Source organism: Choloepus didactylus, chromosome 6, assembly GCF_015220235.1.
Source record: "Choloepus didactylus isolate mChoDid1 chromosome 6, mChoDid1.pri, whole genome shotgun sequence".
Taxonomy (NCBI): Eukaryota; Metazoa; Chordata; class Mammalia; order Pilosa; family Megalonychidae; genus Choloepus; species Choloepus didactylus.
In genome coordinates this window covers 45,623,171-45,644,607 of record NC_051312.1, presented here as the reverse complement: position 1 = coordinate 45,644,607, position 21,437 = coordinate 45,623,171, and the positions used below count along the sequence as shown (strand labels likewise).

The 21,437-nt window shown below is 40.8% G+C and overlaps 1 protein-coding gene across 3 annotated transcripts in view; it reads left to right on the top strand.

The window, feature by feature from the left end:
- NAT10 (N-acetyltransferase 10) overlaps positions 1-21,437 on the top strand; it is a 50,311-nt gene that overhangs the window by 11,413 nt on the left and 17,461 nt on the right. For all 3 annotated transcript variants that reach the window (XM_037838918.1, XM_037838920.1, XM_037838919.1), the window contains 8 exons: positions 1,907-2,078; positions 3,449-3,571; positions 5,185-5,246; positions 6,662-6,776; positions 6,870-6,977; positions 15,683-15,816; positions 16,997-17,090; positions 17,216-17,314. In XM_037838918.1, coding sequence (XP_037694846.1) covers positions 1,907-2,078; positions 3,449-3,571; positions 5,185-5,246; positions 6,662-6,776; positions 6,870-6,977; positions 15,683-15,816; positions 16,997-17,090; positions 17,216-17,314 — 907 coding nt within the window. The remainder of the gene's footprint in view (positions 1-1,906; positions 2,079-3,448; positions 3,572-5,184; positions 5,247-6,661; positions 6,777-6,869; positions 6,978-15,682; positions 15,817-16,996; positions 17,091-17,215; positions 17,315-21,437) is intronic.

The window sequence follows — 21,437 nt, the reverse complement described above, 5'->3', positions numbered from 1 at the left end:
TGATCAGCTATAATTCTGAATTCTGGAGCATTCTTTTTCCTCTCTGTGTCTGTAAGGGAAAGAGGTAAAGGGGAGGCATACAGATTCCATTATCCTCTAACAATATTGCCTTTGATAAGAGCTGTGCTTGAGGACTTGATTGCATGGTCAGGTTAAGGAAGTGGATAAATTCACTTAGAAAAGATTTTCATCCATAAAGTAATTTGCCATCACCTGCCTTTCTCAGGCCCTCTGGAGAGCAGCAGGGTGTAGCACAGTGTAATTGAGGCACTGGGGCTTGGTTTCAAACTCTAGCTTTGGCCAAATATTGTGAGGTTAAGGTACTCCCATTACTCTTCTTTTGAGGTGAAATATTTGCCCAAGATCATAGAGCAAAATAGCAGGGCTCACACATAGGCCCAGCACTGTTTCACTCCATAGATGATCTTTTTTTTTTTTTTTTTTTTTTTAGCTTTATTTATTTGTAACATTTTCTGCTGTGATTTTGTTTTTTTTTTTAATTCAGTTTTATTGAGATATATTCACATACCATACAATCATCCATGGTGTACAATCATCTGTTCACAGTACCATCGTATAATTGTGTATTCATCACCTCAATCTATTTTTGAACATTTTCCTTACACCAGAAAGAATCAGAATAAGAATAAAAAATAAAAGTGAAAAAGAACACCCAAACCATCTCCCCATCCCACCCTATTTTTCATTTAGTTTTTGTCCCCATTTTTCTAATCATCCATCCATACACTGGATAAAGGGAGTGCGATCCACAGGGTTTTCACAATAACACTGTCACCCCTTGTAATCTACCTGATCTCTACCCTCTTTCTCTTTCTGTGTTATCAGCTTTTAACCCTCAAAGTTTGCTCATTAGTGTTGTTTCATATTAGTGAGACCATACAGTATTTGTCCTTTTGTTTCTGGCTAACTTCACTCAACATAACATCCTCAAGGTTCATCCATGTTATTATGCATTCCATGTCTTTGTTCTGTCTTACAGCTGCATAATATTCCATCATGTGTATATACGACAGTTTGCTTATCCACTCATCCATTGATGGACATTTGGGCTGTTTCCATCTGGCAGTTGTGAATAATGCTGCAATAAACATTGGTTTACAAATATCCATTTGTATCTTAACTTTTAGTTCCTTTGAGTATGTACCTAGCAATGGTATAGCTGGGTCATATGGCAAATCTATACTTAGCTTCCTGAGGAACCTCCACACTGTCTTCCAGAGTGGTTGCACCATTCTACATTCCCACCAACAATGAATAAGTGTGACTCTTTCTCCACATCCTCTCCAGCACTTGTAATTTTCTGTTTTTTGGATAATGGCCATTCTTGTAGGTGTGAGATATCTCATTGTGGCTTTGATTTGCATTTCCCTAATAGCTAGTAAAGTTGAGCATTTTTCCATATGTTTTTGAGCCATTTGTATGTCCTTTTCAGAAAAGTGTCTGTCCATGTCTTTTGCCCGTTTTTTAATTGGGTTGTTTGTCTTTCTGTTGTTGAGTTGTAGGATTGCTTTATTTTTTCAGGATATTAAACCCTTATCTGATGTGTAGTTTCCAAATATTGTCTCCCATTGTGTAGGCTGCCTTTTTACTTTTCTAACAAAGTCCTTTGATGTACAAAAGTGTTTGATTTTGAGGAAATCCCATTGTGTATTTGTTCTTTGGTTGCTCATGCTTTGGGTGTAAGGCAAAGACCATCTTTTTAACTACTCTGCTATAATGCTTATCCAGTTTTCTTCACCTTTAAAGTGAGGGAATTGACCTCACAGTTTCCACATTCCCTTCTAGCTCCCCCTGTCTAATTGAGTAGTCATTGAGGCTTATCTCTGCTCCCATCTTTTAGCCTCTCTGGTTAACTGGCTTTTGTGGGATGGGGGTGTCATTGCAGTCACCGGAAGAAAAGAATGCGACAGCTGCAGAAGAAAATAAAGAATGGGACGTTGAACATAAAGCAAGATGACCCCTTTGAACTCTTTGTAGCTGCCACAAACATTCGCTACTGCTACTACAATGAGACTCACAAGATCCTTGGCAATACGTTTGGCATGTGTGTCCTCCAGGTGGGTGGCCTCCTTCGCCTGAGATTGGGTCAGTGGGTGGGCCCAGAGCATTGCGAGGTACTTGGGCTGGCTGGTTCCCCACTGAGAGCAGGTGGTCCAGTAGGAGAGAAGATATACATATGCCCTGCCACCCCCACTCCCCAAGCATTTTTAGGGGAAGACTTGGTCATCTTTCCAAAGGAAACTTGATCGCTCACCCCAACATAAAAAGGAAAGCTTCTACTTAAAGCAGCACTTATCTAGAGATGCCAAAACTGTTTTATGTTTCATGATAACTGGTTCTAATCAGCTGAAGCTGAAAAGAGAGGACCATGAACTTTGAATGACCCTAGGATCCCAGACCCTTAGTAGACCTAACTGAAGATGCTTTCCTGACCAGTGAGCAATGTGACTTGTTTTAACTGACTGGGTACAGATCTGTGGACATGTGTGTCCTATTCAGAATGAGCCACCATAAATACTGTGTGTGTTCCCCCTCCCCCCACACACACTTTCTAGCCCCTAAAAACCTTTCATATTTCCCCCTCAAGGAACTATGTGGTGAATTTCTTTGCTGGGCTTAGTTTTGCCTCTTTCTTTGTTTTCAGCTTTGATGGTCTCTGTTTTATTCTATTATACCTGCCTCTAGCCCACCTCTCCCTGAAAAAGGGCAAAAATAATTTAATCACAAACATCCAAATTTTTATCTGTTATATAACATGTGTTATTTTACCCATGATTATGTATATTGTAAAACATACCTTGCATGGTATAAATTAAGAAATGAGGTAAAAAATCATGAATCTTGAATTCTAGTGGGTTGTCTGGTGTACTTCTGACTTGCATCCCACTTTGGAAGCCAGAAAAGAGCATTTTACCTCGTTCTCACTCTTCAAACTGGGAACCGTGTGGCCTGATAACTGATTGGTGGGGAGTGTTCTTAAGCTCACCATAAGCTCACCACCATTACCAGTTCCCAGAGTGATGGGCTCCTTTAAGCAGTAGCTCCCCCTTGTGGTGCAGTTGAGTTTTGTCAAACAGCTTAGATCTGTAAACAAGCCAGAAAATGAATGTGAGATGTTTCTGAAAGTGAAGTGTGAGCCAGTGAAGACTGGAGGACTTGTTTTCAAATAAGATTTTTAATGAGAATTTATTAGAAACATTTCTGACATATAAAACCAGTACACCTATACTCAAGGGCTGGGATCTCCTGTTGTGCCCCTAAATAAGGTGCTGTGAATCCGTGTGTGTGTCCTGGTAAGGGGTGGGGGAATAGAGTCTTGGGATTGTGCTCTGAAGCCGTCTTTTTGCATTATCACCTGGCCCTTGGTTAAGCATCCCTGGGATTCCTGTTTGTATGACCAGCCTTTTCTAAGGTTTCCTTCTTACAGGATTTTGAAGCCTTAACTCCAAATTTGCTGGCCAGGACTGTAGAAACAGTAGAAGGTGGTGGGCTTGTGGTTATCCTCCTTCGGACCATGAATTCACTGAAGCAGTTGTACACAATGACCATGGTAAGTCCCTGGTTTTTTTTTAAGAATTCACTGGGCAAATCCAGTGAGCGGTGAGCACAGTCTCTGAGCTGGGAGCTCTTTCACTGCAACTGATCAAAAAGTCACTGCAGATAAATCTCATGACTGTGAGTGTGCCTGAATTTCACATTTGCTTTCTGTCATTTGCAAATCCTACACCAGTAAGATTTGGATATGATACAGCTTTTAAGTAGTAAATTTCCAAAATGGTATTCTGCAAATAGCTATGCCAGTGCCTACATTTGATTACTGCAAAAAAGGACGTGTATTGTTTCCCTCACTAGCTCTCATCATAATGGATAGTGAAGGGACATTTGCCATTTCCATTCCTAGTTAGGCAAGAACTTTAGCTCTGGGAGAAGTACTTTTCTCTCAAAGCAAAAGCCGCTTGGCTGAGGATGTGGTTTAGGAGTCAGGATGTGTTTCACTTGTTAACTAATCTCCTGACCCCACCATTGCTGCCATGTTTTTGTTCTAAGAAGCATGTTTTGAGTCATGCCCGTGGTCCAGCTGCTTGGGAATGGTGTTAGGATTGGACTCAGGCTTTCATGAACTGTTTTTATCTGGTGAAATGGACTTTCCTCAAATCATACTGACTGCTTCCTCCCACTATTATTCCCATTGTCCCTCACCATTTTAGCTGCTTTGGCCTTGAAGTTCCTCACATGTGCCCAGCATGCTGTTACCTTAGAGCCTCTATGCTTGCTGTTCCCCTGGAATGCACCTCCTCCCTGCATTCAATCCCCTGCTCAAACATCACCTCATCAGTTTCTCCTTTGCTGAAACCCTATTTCAAATGGGATTCTCAGCCTGTCTCTCCATAACCTGCTTTATTTTTCTTCAAAGTAGTTGACAACCACCTAAAGTTATGTCTTTATTTGTTTATTGTCTGTCTTTCTGAACTAGTCTCTAAACTTCATGAGCGCAGGGACTTTATTTTTCTCTTGTTCATTTCCAGATCCTAGAAGGGTGCCTAGCATTTAGTAACCACTCAATGAATGTTTGTGAATGAATGAATGACTTTGTGTCCACATCTGTTTGTTCATTTTTCCTTCCTCTCTTAACTGGCTGCCTCTATTTGTCCCTCACATCTCAGTTTATCACCTCAGATAGGCCTTACCTCACTGTCCTTTATAAGACAGTTTTTTTTTTTTTGCTCTGTTTTTCATCTGTATGTAGCATTTGCTAAAATTTATCTTAATTTACTTATGTTTCTCCCAACCATTAGACTATAAGCTCCATGAGAAGAGACATCATGCTTTATTCACCAGTGTTACCCCATGTCTGGCACACAGTAGGCATGTGCGTTCTATTGAATGAGTGAATGTATCTTAAAATGTTGGATAAAATGTGGAAAAAGGCAAAGATGAAGTGAGGGAAAGTTTGTTGTAACGAAAAACATTGACTTTAGTGTTTGATCCCAGTTTTAGCAAATGGGTTTTGGCCAGTTCAGGACAGGGCATGGGGGAGTGGCTTTTGTTTCCAGAAGCATCACTGACATATCCTTTATCCCAGGGTTGTTCGACAGAGCTTCACATTTGGATCTGGAGCCAGAGTTGTGGACTTTGTTAATGGGGATTGCCTTGCTTTTTTAGGATGTACATTCAAGGTACAGGACTGAGGCCCATCAGGATGTAGTGGGAAGATTTAATGAGAGGTAGGTCTATAGCACATTTCTCAGTGCCTTTTCAATTGTGGGGAGCCATACTGGGAGTAATACTTTTACCTTGGACCCAATGGAAAGCTTTCCTTTTGTAGGAGGGAAGGTAGTACAGTCCAAAGTGGTGAGTTTTTTGACAATAGCAGTAGTGAAATTATTTCTAGATCCAGTGAAACTGAGTGGAAAGTTAGGGTCAGGAGACTTGGATTCTGTCTTGGTTCTGGCCCTGATGAGCTAAGTGGCCTTAACCAAGTTTCTCTACTTGGCTGCATCACTATTTCCCAAAAATGTGTTTCTTGTTCCACAGAACTCAGGTTTTAAGAGGGACCTTGTGCAAAAGGGTTCTCTAGCCATATATATTTGGGGAATGCTGATCCTGGTTCCTTTATGAAGTGCCATAAGCCTCTGAAAAACCTTGCAGTAGCAGAGACCTCGTTTAACTGATTGTTTCCCAAATTTATTTGACAACAGAACCCCTTTTTAGGGAATGCCAGTTAGCAACCTGTGACACACCTTAAGAAACTCTGGTTTGGATCAGTGGTTATCAGCAGGAGAGATTTTGTCCCACAGGAGACAGTTGGCAGTGTCTGAAAACACTGTGATTGTCATGACCTGGGGGTACTGTTGGTACCTAGTGGGTAGAAGCCAGGGATGCTGCTAAATAACCTATAGTGCATAGGACAAACACAACAAAGAATGATCTGGTCCAAAATGTCATTGGTGCTGAGGTTTAAAAACCTTGGCCTTGTGGAACCCTAGGGGCCTGTGATACTTTAACTCAGAATAAGAGAAGCAGCCACATGCTAGTGAGTAGAAAGGAAGAATCCTATGAAAGTAGCAAAGGAGACCCTTGTCTTGCTGTTGGGGAGAATGTTGGAATTCTATAGCCAAATACTTGCTTTCCTACATGTGAGGATGTTTATGTTATATTTCTTAAGGGAGCTTTCTTCTCCCCTTTTCGCTTTTATTTATTTATTTTTCTTCCTGTGACAGAAGATCAGTCCATTTGCGTATGTGCTTGTTTCCCTGTGTGACTGGGGATTGTGTGTACCAGGCTTGGAATTCCCCATTGCAAGTTTGCCTTGTATACCTTAGTGCCCAAGGGTGAGCCTGGGAGGATGTGGGAAGGGCCAAATGACATGGAGGACAATGTGGTGTGTGCAGTGGGAATGCTTGTCATCAGTCTTTTATGAGGAGCTCTTGGTTTTCTTGTTTCCTGTATGAAATATTCAGGTGCCTCTTAGAGGAGGCTCTGAATCAGCTCACCCTGCTCTGCAACTGGGTTTTCCCTTTCTCTGGCTTTCTTAGAGACATATGGGGCCGGTTGATTTGCCTGAAGAAAATCCACATCCTTGTTTCCGACCTTATTCTTCCCATTCCCAACATCTCATTATGGTGGTTTTGTTGCTCAGGTTTATTCTCTCTCTGGCCTCTTGTAAGAAGTGTCTTGTCATTGATGACCAGCTCAACATCCTGCCCATCTCCTCCCACATTGCCAGCATCGAGGCCTTATCTCCACAGACCTCGGTGAGTCTGTCAGGGGTCCAGGAATCTGGGGAAGACTGTTTTACTGTGTTGATTCTCCTGTGGCTCACCTTCTCTTCCTCTTCCCCCTGGTAGGAGGAGAGCCTGGGTCCTTCTGATCTGGAGCTGAAGGAGTTGAAGGAGAGCTTGCAGGACACTCAGCCTGTGGGTGTGTTGGTGGACTGCTGCAGGACCCTCGACCAGGTGAGTGTGGCTCACTTCAGTACAACACCACCGCACAGAAAGCAGCTGAAGCCATGTTAGGACAAGTCAAGACTTGGATTCTTCCTGGGAAAAGAGACTTTTTCTCTTGTTTGCCTGCATGCATACCCAGCAACAACAGGGCTGTTCTTTGTTGCCTGGATTCACAAAAGAAGTCCAGGGATTACCTCCTACACTTCCCTAATTTAACAGTTCAGGGAACTGGGGAAGAGGGAAGCAACAGAATAAATTTGAAGTGGAACCCTCTCAGTGCTTTTTCCAAGAGAGGGTGATATGCCTGTATTCTTTAATATCAGTTAAGCTTTGATGGTGCAAAGGTGCTTATTAAATGCCAGTTGCTATGGCTTGTTGTGCAGTAGTGAGAGGAGAGCTTGAAGCCCTCTAATCTAGTATGAAACCTGGTGAGGCCCCTCTGTGATGTGTACCTGGTCTCTGGGTTCAAACAGCAGGCTGAGTAGATGCATTTCTGTGTTCAACTGAGGTGGCCAGTGCTGGTAAACTCAGCTTCTTTGGTGGTTCTTGGGCCATATTGGGCACTCACTGGATGTGGCTCAAGGCTTTCAAGGCTGTGGGACGTGTTCCGGGTTCTGGTCCAGATGAGCTGCATAGGTCCCTTGGCACCAGGATGCTGCTCTCTTGATGGAATATAGAAAGTGGTGTTTACATGTAGCATCCATTCTCCAGAGATTGCTATTGTTAACAGTTGATGTGTGTCCTTCTGGATCTTTTTCCATGCATATAAATGGATATTTTTAAATATGCAGAGTGTAAGTGGTCCCCTATTAGATATTTGGGTTGATTCCAGCCTTTTTGCTAGATCAGAGAATGTGTGCATTGAAATAGGTGTTGTGCCGGTTAATGGAACCACCAGTATTGCATGAATTGCCGTTTCCCTGCAGCCTTGCTTAACACTGGGTGCATTTAAATTTTTGCCATTCTCATTTGGGAACATAGGATCATTGCTGTGTTGCTTTAATTATGAAAGAGGCAGGCACCTTTTTCATGTAGTTATTGCCATGAGTAATTTGTGTGTGTGTGTGTGTGAACTCATCTTGTGTCTTCTGCCGCTTTTTAATTAGGTTATTTTTCTTTTTTTACATTGGGTTTTTATTTTAGGAAATAATTCTAGGATGAATTTTTAGTTTGGATTTGGTACCTTACTGTTAGCTCAGTGGATGTTTTCCATTTGTGTTTTATCAGAGTTTATAACTTTCCTGTTCTAAAATGAATAACAAAAGAGTAAACTATGGTGTTCAGCATAGGCCGAGTTAAGACAGGTAGGACCTGGATCCTTTCTGAGTGTTCCCATCTGGAGAGACTGGCTTCCTGAAGCTTCCCCCCTTCCTTCCCCTCCACCCGCTTTGGCCTATGGTTCTTTGGTGTTTTTTTTAGTGTCACTGCCTATAAGTGCCAGTTAAGGCCTGTTCCTAGGATAGCTCCGGGTTGGGAGCAGAGTTTGGTCCCTGAGTGGTGGTGTGGCTCCTCCTCCCACTTGTGCCACTGGCATCCTGCTTTCCCTTCTAGGTGTCGGCCACTCGTCCAGGCACAGGCTACAGCAGTCAGCAAGGACACACCTGTGCCTCAGGGGGCTTACATTCTAGTGGAGTGAGAGAGGCAGCAAATAAGTAAAAAAGCAAACCATGTAGTGTAGTAGAAGCTGTTATGGACAGTGGAGAAAAATAAAAAGCAGCCAGGAGGGATTAGGAAGTGCCAGGATGGGGATGGGATGCTGCAGTTTTCGATATGGTGGTCAGGGAAGGCCTCATTTAGGTAACATTTGAGCAATGACTTGAAGGGGTTGAATTAACAAGGCCTATGGATATTGGAGAAAGAGTGTTTCAGGCAGAAGCAACAGCAGGAACATAGGCCCGAGATAGGCGTGGACTGCACCAGCAAGGGGGCTGAGGGCCGAAGCAGAGTGATGGGGAGGGGAAGGGGAGACAAGGGCGCGCGAACAGGGGCCTATCTGAGGGGTGGGGACCTGGGGGCTTTCAGGCTTATGGTCTCTTCTCAGCACAGCTGCCAGAGGGATCTCCAGGCTTGTTTTGTTTTATTTTATATTTTATTATTTTATTTTATTTCTTAATTTAATTTATTTTTTTATTTTATTTTATTATTTTATTTTAATTTCATTTAATTTTATTTTTTGAGAGTTTTATCATTAACATTTATTGGCGGGATAGATAAATACAGATTGAGAAACATACTTAACAGCAAGTTATCAAACCGATAGTCAACCTATAAAATGTATAAAACATCCTTTAAATTTTTAAAAAACTTTTTTGAATGTTTTACAAAGGGCACTTACCATCATGGTCACTTGTATACTGTTACTCATCTAGCAGCAGTGGAGATCCCAGGGGTAGCTACCAAAACTGAGGGGCCCCCAGGAGGACAGAACAATATGCTGAGAAAGGACTCTCTCTCCTTTTTTTTTTTTTTTTTTAATTGACTATGAGTTTTAAGTTTTATTTTTTATTTTTTATTAAATTCAGTTTTATTGAGATATATTCACATACCATACAGTCATCCGTGGTGTACAATCACCTGTTCACAGTACCATCATATAGTTGTGTATTCATCACCCCAATAAAAGTAAAAAATAACACCCAAATCATTCCCCCCATCCCACCCAATTTTTCATTTAGTTTTTGTCCCCAGTTTTCTACTCATCTATCCATACACTGGATACAGGGAGTGCAATCCACAAGGATTTCATAATCATGCTGTCACCCCTTGTAAGCTACATTGTTATACAATCATCTTCAAGGGTCAAGGCTACTGGGTTGGAGTTTTATAGTTTCAAGTATTTACTTCTAGCTATTCCAGTACATTAATACCTAGGAAGGGTTATCTATATAGTGCATGAGAATGTCCACCAGAGTGACCACTCGACTCCATTTGAAATCTCTCAGCCAGTGAAACTTTATTTGTTTCATTTTGCATCCCCTTTTGGTCAAGATTTTCTCAATCCCATGATTCCAGGTCCAGATTCTTCCCCGGGAGTCATATCCTGCATTGCCAGGGGATTTACAGCCCTGGGAGTTAAGTCCCACGTAGTGGGGAGGGCAGTGAGTTCACCTGCCGAGTAGGCTTGGCGAGAGAGAAAGGGCCACATCTGAGCAACAGAGAGGTAGTCGAGGGTGGGCGGGGGGGACTTTTAGGCACAATTATAAGCAGGGTTAGCCTCTCCTTTGCAGTAACAAGCTTCATAAGGGCAAGCCCCAAGATAGAGTTCCCAGCATACCAAAACCGTCAGTTCTCAGTTTTTGTGAGAACATCAGCAACAATCCGGGTGAGGAAGTCCAACATTTCTGCATTTTCCCCCAGCTCCTCAGGGGGGGCCCTGCATATATATTTTTATTCCTTGCCCAAATTACTTTGGGATGTGTCACTATTTCACACTAACCTATACAAACTTACCAGATCTCACTTCCTATTCAAAGTTCCATGTAATTATGGTGTTTGAACAAACTGACTGTACAAGTTAAATTGTTTAGAAAATATAGATCCTGAACCAAATAAACGTCTCTTCCCTTGGTCTCACATGGAAGTTGAAGTTTTAAAACATAGTCAGTATCAACCTTTACCCTTTGGCCCAATTTTCCCTAGTCCTAACCAGATCTGCTTCATTCATATCTCTAAATTGAAGTCTGGGCTCTTGAGAAAGGACTCTTAAGAACAATACTAAGAAAACAGACAAAAATCTCACCATGAGTGAGATAGATTGTACCTGAGTGACAGATTGGTAAAGGATTTTATTCTTTTTTACCTTAGTTTTTGGTATGTGGAGTAAAGTGGGGAAAAGATCGGTTACAAATCCAGAAACCTAGGTTAACACCAAATTAGACTGCTGCATTCTTTTCTTTGGGATGCTTAAACCAGTCAGCACTTCTACTTTCTAACAATTTCAATATAGTCTAACCACTGATCGGTTAGTTTAGCTTTCAGCTGGAGTTCCCGATTACCAGATGGAGACATACTTACTCTGGCTTCAGTTACTGTGCTGTCAAGCATCCCTCCCCATGCTTAACATGGCAACACAAAACCCAAGAGGCTTTCCCTTCTTTTCATTCAACCACAGATACTCATTCATAAAGGGGAAGAGTAGACATTGCTTTTAGTAAACATTCCTTCCCTCTCTATCCCAATGCTAAGTTCATATTAAAAACTTTAGCAACGTTAAAATGGAGGGCTCTCTCACTTAAAAAATAATTCTTATTCCACATCACTCTATCAGGTAGGATTACAGTACCATGCTTATTTCAAACTCACTTCCACAGAGGGACAAAAAGACAAAATAAAATTTGGCAATGTGATACAATATGAACATTTCCTAAACCATCAGGGGCAAACACTAGTTAAAAGCTGGGTGTTAAGCAGCAAGTCACAAGATTTGGGGAGGTATCAATGTCACTGAAAGCTTAGTGGGACTGCAGAGGGCTTATTTCTCACCACCTGATGTGTTGTATAGAATACTTAAATTCTCCCAAACCCAAAAGAATATTTGTATTCCAACTTCAAGCTGCTCTAAAACCTCCCATTATCTAGCGTTAGTATCAAAATAACTTATCAACAAAAGAAAAATATTTAAATTGGTAATGCTCAGTGCTTGTGAGAATATCATTAATTCCCTAGCTAGAGAAATTTAACATTTCCACATTTTCCCCCAGTCCCTCAAGGGGGCTTTGCAAATACTTTTTTATTCTCTGCCCAAATTACTCTGGGATGTATTGGGGCTTAACACTAACCTGTACAAACCAACCAGATTTCACTCCCTATTCATCATTCCGTGTAATTACGTTGTTTGAATAAACTGACCATACAAGTTAAATTATATAAAGTTTTACAAAAAATATAGATTTTGTACCTAATAAACATTTCTTCCTTTGGTCTCACACAGAAGTTGAAGTTTTAAAAACACCATCAGTATCGTCCTTTACCCTTTAGTCTGATTTACCTTAGTCCTAACCGAGACCTTTTTGTTCATATCTCTAATTGAAGTCTGATTTCTTTTTTCAGACTCTTTAACATTTGCTGTTTGGGGTAATGCTGACATTCATAGCTGCCAGACTCTGGCTGTGAGTGTCAGTTGTCACGCAGATACCCAAAGTTCCAGGGACCAACCAGGTTATACAGAAAGAGCTCAGCATCTCAGAATTTAGAAATAGCCATTACAACTCAGGAATAGATGTAACTGCTGAAAGAGCTTACAATCTAGCCTTACTCTGATAACCTATGCTCTCACACTCAATTCTCAAGAGTTTGCAAGTTTGCACATTATAGTTAGTCCATATTAGTGAGGCATTATAATGTTTTTCTTTTCATTTCTGGTTTATTTCACTCAACATACTATCCTTAATGTCACAACTTCACTCCTTCTTGTAGCAGCAGCTCAGTATTCCATTGCATATATACACCACAGTTCACCATTCTGTTCATAAGTCGATGTACACTTAGGCCACCTCCATCTACTGCAAATCATGAATATTGACACCATAAACCTCACTGTGCAAATGTCCTTTCATGTCCCCCTTTTTAGTTCTTCCAAGTATATACCCAGTAACTGAGTTACAGGGCCATATGGCAACCCCATGCTTAGCTTCCTGTGGAACCACCACACCATCCTCCAGATGGGCTGCACCATTCTATTTCTCTACCAACAGTGATTAGGTACATCCCTTTCTCCACATCTTCTCCAGCACTTGTATCCCTCTGTTTATTTTTTAGATGGTTTTATTCACACACCATAGATTCCATCCTAAGTAAACAATCAATGGTTTCTGTTGTAATCACATAGTTATGTATTCACCACCACTATCCATATAAGGATATTTCCATTTCTTCCACAAAGAAAGAGGAAGAGGCAAAAAAAGAAAAAAAAAGAAAGGAAAAAATGACAACTTAAAAGCAACAAAAGAAAAAAATAAAATTAAAATAAAATATAATAAAATAGTCAGACAACACCAACACCAAGAATCCCATATCCCTCCATTATATCCTCCTCTTATAGACATTTAGCTTTGGTATATTGCCTTTGTTACAATTAATGGAAGCATGTTACAGTGTTACTGTTAACTATAGAGTCTAGTTTGCATTGACTGTATTTTTTTCCTCATTACCACCCCATTTTTAACACCTTACAAAATTGACATTCGTTTGTTCCTCTCATGTAAAAACATTCTTATATTTGTACATTTAATCAAATCATTGAACACTCTAGATTTCACTAAATTATACAGTCCCAGTCTTTTATTTTTCCTCTTTCCTTCTGGTGTCCTACATGCCCCTAACTCCTCTTTCAACCATACTCACAGTCATCTTTGTTCAGTATACTTACAATATTGTGCTGCCATCATCCGATATTGTGCTTCAAACCCTTCTCCTATGTTTTCCTGTCTGCCTGTAGTGCTCCTTTTAGTATTTCCTGTAGAACAGGTATCTTGTTGACAAACTCTCTCAGTATCTCTGTCAGAGAATATTTTAAACTCTCTCTCATTTTTGAAGGACGGTTTTGCTGGATGTAGAATTCTTGGTTGGCAGTTTTTCTCCTTCAGTATCTTAAATATATCATACCCCTGCCTTGTCGCCTCCATGGTTTCTATTGAGAAATCTGCACATAGTCTTATCAAGCTTCTTTTATATGTGATGGATCGTTTTTCTCTTGCTGCTTTCAGGATTCTCTCTTTGTCTTTGACATTTGATAATCTAATTATTAAGTGTTTTGGCATAGGTCTATTCGGAACTATTCTGTTTGGGGTATACTGTGCTTTCTTGGATCTGTAATTTTTTGTCTTTCATAAGAGATGGGAAATTTTCAGTGATTATTTCCTCCATTATTCTTTCTGCCCCTTTTCTCCTTCTGGGACAGCCGTGACACATATATTCATGTGGTTCATGTTGTCATTTAATTCCCTGAGACGTTGCTCATATTTTTCCATTCTTTTCCCTTTCTGTTCTTTTGTGTGTAGAATTTCAGCCATCCTGTCCTCCAGTTCATAAATCCTTTCTTCTGCTCTTCAAATCTGCTATTGTATGTCTCCATTTTGTTTTACATCTCTTGTATTGTGTCTTTCATTCCCATAAGTTCTGCCAATTGTTTTATCAAACTGGCGAGTTCTTCCTTATGTTTGCCCAATGTCTTCTTTATATTCTTCATCTCTTTTGCCATATCTTCCCTCAGTTCATTGATTTGATTTTTGATTTGATTTAGCATATTTGTTTGAAGATCTTTAATTAGTTGTTTCAACTCCTGCATCTCATTTGAAATTTAAGTTTGTTCCTTTGACTGGGCCATATCCTCATTTTTCCTAATGTGATTTGTAATTTTTTGTTGTCTAGGCATCTGGTTCTCTTGATTACCTCAATCAGATATTCCCAGACCAGACAGGCCCAGGTCTCAGGTGGAAGGTGTAATCAGTATCACATTTGCCTGAGGATGAGACCTAGCAGGTTGTCAGACTTTTTTGTGAGGCCACTAGATTCTGTGCTTTTCCTATCCTGCCCAGCAGGTGGTGCTTGTCAGCCTGCAGCTCCCCACTGGTATAACGAGGCGTGTTGCCTTTAATTCTCAGGGGACCCTGTCCTGGCCAGGGGCTGAGGGTGTCAGAAGCCAAGCTTAATTGTTACTATTTTTTTTGTCCCCATCCCCCCACCCCCAGGCCCTGTGGTCTGAATTCTCTGAGGGAAGGCAGCAACTTGAGCTGGGCCCTGCCCCTCTTTTCTTAGGGAAGATACACCTTTTAGGGAGTTATCGCCTATACTTGAATTCTTCCTTTGTCTGTCTCTTTTAACTCCACCCTTGCCTTGCAGGGCTGACAACTGAAAATGCCTGAGACTTTTCTAATGAGCTACTTAGAATGTGAAGGATAAAAAAGGAAAAAGAGAAAAAACTCCTTTTCAGAGCCAGTCCCTACCCCCCCAGTTTCACCAGTCAACCAGTGTTTGTATCCAGTTCTCTGTGCCCCACTTCTTGGGACACAGCTGTTTTCCAGTACTCTGAGCTCAGCCGTCTCTAAAAGCTTCTGTTTTTGTTTATTTACGTATTTTTTTCCCCTTCAGCCCTGCCTCCTCTCTGCCAGGAGAAACCTCAGGTTCCTTTCCTGCTTTCTCTAGGTTTATCTGGGCTTGTAGCTTGTATTCAGTAGTCCAAATTTGTTAATTAAAATCGCAGTTGGGGCTTGGTTGAGTTACTTTCCCTTTCTCCAGGTAACCTGCTTCTTTTTTCCACAGGGAAGTTTTTCAGGTCAGCCTGCTGTGCCGTTGGGGGAGGGGCGCCAGCTCCGCAGTTTAGGAAGCTTTACTAACAGTTCTTATGCTGCTATCTCAGCTGCTCCACCCATTCCAGGCTGGTGTACTATGTATGTCCAGTCACAGATGTCCCCCACCAGTTGTTCCAGACTGTTTACTAGTTGTTCCTGGCTGTTTGCTAGACGCTCTGGAGGACTAACGAAATTCCACACATCACTATGCTGCTGTCTTCGGTATTTAGAGCTTTGAAACTGACATGAGACCACTGAGGGAGTGAAGAGTCCGAGTGCTGAGCATTGCCTTCTGGCAGTAAGGATGGCCCCCCTCTCCTTAAGCCTTGGTATCAAAATAACTTTTTCTGCAGCGATGGTGATAAATCACTGGAAGTCTGGCCTTTCTCAGAATCCATCTAATAAATAGGATTTCTCTTTCTACAGGCCAAAGCTGTCTTGAAATTTATTGAGGGGATCTCTGAAAAGACCTTGAGGAGTACTGTTGCACTTACAGCTGCCCGAGGAAGAGGAAAATCGGCAGCCCTGGGATTGGCTATTGCTGGGGCAGTGGCATTTGGGTAAGGGGGTTCAATTCATCTTTAAGAATTCTGGGCTGCAAGGGGGCAGTGTGCAGAATCAGGGTCTGGAGACCAGCAGTCTGCTCAGACCAGGAGCAAGCTCAGTGTGTGACTTCTAAGTCCTGGGTTCCTGCTTGGAAACAACAGCACTGTTTGCCCCAACCCACCCTAGATGTGCACATATACTTGCACATGCACACATGGGCACACAGGAGCCTTTGTAATCACTGAAGTCGGACACATACACAAAATCACAGGTATGAGGTAAGAAACTTTAAAAAAAAAACTCTGTATCAATGAAAATTTACATGATTAGCTTTGCTGGCTAAGGAAATTACAAATTTGGCACTGTTATGATTTTGATCACCAGAAAACCCTATTTGCTTCTGAGACGCTGACTTTTGCTGTGATGTTACTGTCTGTTCTTTGCCATGGCCAGAAGATTTATGTATCTGCCAATAGAGTGCATGCTTCCAACTTTGCAGACACCATAATGGACCTAGAATTTACCATGCTTTTCTGTATGCATTATCTTCCTTGATGCTCCTAATAGTTCTGTGAGCATTTTATAGATGGATAAATGTAGGCTCAGGGAGTCTCAGTGACTTGCCCAAGATCCCCTAGCAAGTCACTGCTGGCAGAGCTGGGCCTTGCACTCAGCTCCTGACTCCTAGTCCTTTGTTTTTCTGCTACTCCTGCAAACCACTCAGCCTCTTAGCCATTAACAGTCCTCCCCACTCTACAGAGATCCATTGCTGGCTGAGGTGTGCCCTTGGCTTCAGCACTGAGCTCTCTGGCTTCGCAGTTTGAAACCCTTTCAGCCCAGCTCATGAAGAATGTGTAGCAGAGCCTCTTGTAACGACACTGGGTTGGTGAGCAATAGTCTGCTTCTGCAGACTGAGGGAGTTTTCTCCACAGCTCCTCTCTGCAGTTTGCTTTCACAATTGTTGGTAGCTAATTGCCGGGACTTGGTGTCTTGTTAGTATGTTAGGGTTGTTGTGTTTTTTCATTGGTTTGGGAAGAAAAATATTATTCAGGCCTGTAATTGCTTTATTTTTCCTTCCCAAAGATGCCCTGACTTCTTTTCCTGACATTATCTCCGGTTTATCGCCTTTGTGACAGGAGAACACTTAAAAATCCTTTCTTAAATCCTTTTTTTTTTTTTTTTATTGATCTATAGGTACTCCAATATCTTTGTCACCTCCCCAAGCCCTGATAACCTCCACACTCTCTTTGAATTTGTATTTAAAGGATTTGATGCACTGCAATATCAGGTAGGAAATCAGGATAAGAATTTATTTTATTTCAGTGCTGGGTTTAAATCCAGGTGAAGAATCAGAATACTTTCTTATTGTTTAGTTTCTAAAGTTTGTCACTGATTTGACTGTTTCCCCATCAGGAGCATCTGGATTATGAGATTATTCAGTCTTTAAATCCTGAATTTAACAAAGCAGTAATCAGAGTGAATGTATTCCGGGAACACAGGCAGACCGTTCAGGTGAGGTTCATCCTAAGACCCTGCTATGTGGGGCCCACCCATGTCCTGCTGAATTTAAATGGTTCTAAGATGTATCCTTTTATAGGTGTTTTATGTCCTGTGTAATTGCACGAGTGTTAGAGAGTTAACTGTTTTATGACAAACCTAGATTTTCAGGTTCTTCTAAAGAAAACCTGCCAAGCAAATTAACACAGGTATGTAGTCAGATTGAAAAGTTGTGTTTTTGTCCCTCTAAAATTGAATACATGGATTGTAAGTATGCTGATCAGCTAAAAGAAATGTGTAATCATTGTTCTGACATCAGTTCTAATTTTGCTTAGCTGCTGCAGGCTTTGAAATGGTGCATCTGTAACTAGAACAATGACCTCACCATTTAGAAGAAGAAAAAAAACTTTGCAAAATGTTCTCTGAATCTTAATATTTATGGTTTTGCCAGTGGCCCATTTTCCTTTTTAAACAGTGTTTTCCCAAAAGCTCCATAAATCTCTAGTGCTCTGTAAGCCTGAATGTTCTCCACTTGGCTAAAGGCTACAATTTTGTTAAATCTATAAAGGAGGAATCAATGTGACAGGCTTGCAGAAGGAACTGAGGTTTATCAATTATTTTTAGAGTTGCATTGGGCCAGTTCAGTTTGGCAGTTTATGCCCTTGAACTTTCAATGTGTATATACACCTGTCAAGGTATGTTTTATCAAAGAACCTAGATTATAAATAATATTAAGTCTTGATTCTCTTTACCTTAAGGATCTAATTTTTTCCCTACTAGGTCTCTTCCTAGTATCTTTTCATTCCCTACATGTCTTCCCACCTTTGCCTGATTGCCTCAGCTGACAGAAAGAAAGGCTGCTGTTGGTGTGGGCATGGGGGGAGCAAACTGCAGGCAGTGAGGGTTACAGAGATCTGTTAAAACTCAAGAAAAATACACAAATCAAAGAAAGAAAACATTTCCCAGAAATGCTATGGTTCAGCCCTCGCTCCTCCTTGAATTTGTAATCAAATATCTTCTTGTATTACCAGAGTTTCCTTTTCCACAGAGTTTAAGCAGAGAGGAGGTGATCTTACTTTTATTTGTGCCTCTGAGGCCTTTTCCATCTTGTTGGAGATGAAGAAAATAAGAATATTTGATTAAAGCTGGCTGTACCTCTCCTAAGCGGCTGTTTTCTGCTATTTGTATGAAGTTGTTGTTTAGCTTTTCCCTTTAAGCATCTAAGATTGGTACCCTGTTGAGCATGTGTATACTGGAGGTGCTGGAAATGAGGGGTCAGTGCCTCCCTGGCCCATCAGATTCTAGCAAAGCAGTTCAAAAATCTTATTTGTAATGAACTACTTCAAATGTACAGTAAAGTGCAGAGACCAATATAGCATTCAGGTACTCAATACTCAGATTTAAGAAATGGCAACATTTTGTTGTTTGCTGTATTTGTTTCATATTTTTAAAACTCATTTATACTTTTGTTTTAAAGAACTAAAACATCACAGATACAGTTGAAGTTCCTCTTGCACCCCTCCCATAGGTAACTGCTATTCTGAGATTGGTCTGTTTCTTCTCAATCCCTGTGTTTGTACTTTCACTACATAATTACTTATCTGTAATTGGTAACATACTGTTTCGTTTTGCTAATGCTGCCGTTAGGCAAAATACCAGAAATGGACTGGCTTTTATAAAGAGGGTTTATTTGGTTACAAAGTCACTGTCTTAAGGCCATAAAAGTGTACTAGCTAAGTTGTCAACAATAGGGTAACTTCACAGAATGGCCAATGGTGTCTGGAACACCTCTGTTGTCTGGGAAGGTACGTGGCTGGTGTCTTCTTCCTTTGCTCCCAGATTGTGTTTCAAAATGGCTTTCTCCCAGGACATTTTTCTCTAGGCATCTAGGGGTATCCTCTTAGTTTTTCCTAGGCAAACTCTGGAGTAGCAAAAGTCTACTTTCAATGGCTGTCTTCAAAATGTCTCTCTTGGCTGCAGCACGGAGTTCCTTCTGTCCAAGCTCTTTTATAGGACTCCAGTGATTAAATCAAGACCCACCCTGAATAGGCAGGCTCCATATCTCCATGGAAGTAATTTAGTCAAATGGTTCATCAACAGTTGATTGAGTCACATCTCCACTGAAACACTCAATCAAAGGATTCCAACCTAATCAACACTAATACGTCTGCCCCCACAAGATTGCATTAAAGAATATGGCATTTTGGGGGACATAATACATCCAAACCAGCACACATACTATACTTGTCCTTCAGTATTTGTCCAGATGAAGCTTATAGATCTGCTGATTCATATTTAAGCACTATATAAATATACTAGAGTTAATTTATGTATTTCTAGAAGTGGGATTGTTGGATTGTGGAGTATATGTGGAATTCCAGCTTTCCTACATTTTGCCACATTACCCTTCAAAGTGTTAATATTGATTTATCTTCACGCCAGCATTTTTTTGATAGTTTTTATTTCCAGAAGTCATCACCAATACTACTGTTTTGTGGCTATTTTAATTTTTGCCAGTTGTGTGTGAAATGATGTCTCTTTGTTGTCATTAGCATTTCACTGATTACTAGTAAGGTTGAGTATTTTTGTTTTTGTTAATTATTCATGTTTCCTCTCCTGTGAAATACCTCTTCTGGGCTTTTTTTTTTTTTTTTTTTTTTTAACTTTTTATTGTTTTAACATATTACAACTCAAAATTTCCTATTTTAACTACTTTTATGTGTACAATTCAGTAGTATTAATAACATTCACAGTATTGTGCTACCATCACCAATATCTATTGCTCCATCTTCTTTATCACCTCAAACAGAAACTATTCCAGTAAGCAGTAACTCTTCCCCGTGCCCCGCCTTCCCACCCCTGGTAACTTTTAATCTATCTGTGTCTATGAAATTTGCTTCTAGGTATTTCATATAAGAGAGAGCGTACAATATTCATTTTTTTGTGTCTGACTTATTTCAGTTAACATACTATCTTCAAGGTTCATCCATTTTGTAGCTTGTATCAAACTTCATTCCTTTTTTTAGCTGAATAATAATCCATTGTATGTATATGCCACATTTTGTTTATTCGTTAATCTGATGATGGACACTTGGCTTGTTCCACCTTTGGGCTATTGTGAATAATGTTGCTATAAACATTGGTGTAGAAATATCTGTAAAGTGTCCCTGCTTTCATTTCTTTTGGGTATATACCAAGAAGTGGGATTGCTGGGTTATATGGTAATTCTGTTTTCAACTTTCTGAGGAACTGCCAAACTATTTTCCACAGTGGTTGCACCATTTTTTTTTTTTAATTAAGATTTATTCACATACCATACAATCATCCAAAGTATATAATCCATTGATCACATTACCATCCTATAGTTGTTCATTCATCACCCTGATCAATTTTTTTTTTAACATTTTCCTTGTATTGGAAAAAGTGAAAGCAAGAATAAAAAAAACAAAGAGTAAAAACAGAACACCCAAATCCCCCCCTATTCTTCTTTTAGTCCCCCCCCCCCCCCGTTTTTCTACTCATCCATCCATACACTGGACAGAGAGGAGTGTGATCCACATGGCTTTCCCAATCACATTGTCACCCCTCATAAGCTACATTGTTATACAATTGTCCCCAAGATTTAAGGGTTCTGGGTTGCTGTTTGATAGCTTCAGGTATTTACTGCTAGCTATTCCAATTCATTAGAACCTGAAAAGGGTTATCTATATTGTATGTAAGAGTACCCACCAGAGTGCCTCTTGGTTCCTTTTGGAATCTCTCAGCCACTGAAGCTTATTTCATTTCACATCCCCCTTTTGGTCAAGAAGATGCTCTCCATCCCACGATGCTGGGTCTAGATTCCTCCCCGGGAATCATATTCCATGCTGCCAGGGAGGTTTACACCCTGGGTGTCAGATCCCACATAGAGGGGAGGGGAGTGATTTCACCTGCCAAGTTGGTTTAGCTAGAGAGAGAGGGCCACATCTGAGCAACAAAGAGGCATTCAGGAGGGGACACTTAGGCACAGTTATAAGCAGGCCCAGCCTCTCCTTTGCAGCACCAGTCTTCCCAAGGGCAAGTCCCATAATAGAGGGCTTGGCCCATCAAACCGCCAGTCCCCAATGTTTATGTGCACATCAGTGGTTGCACCATTTTT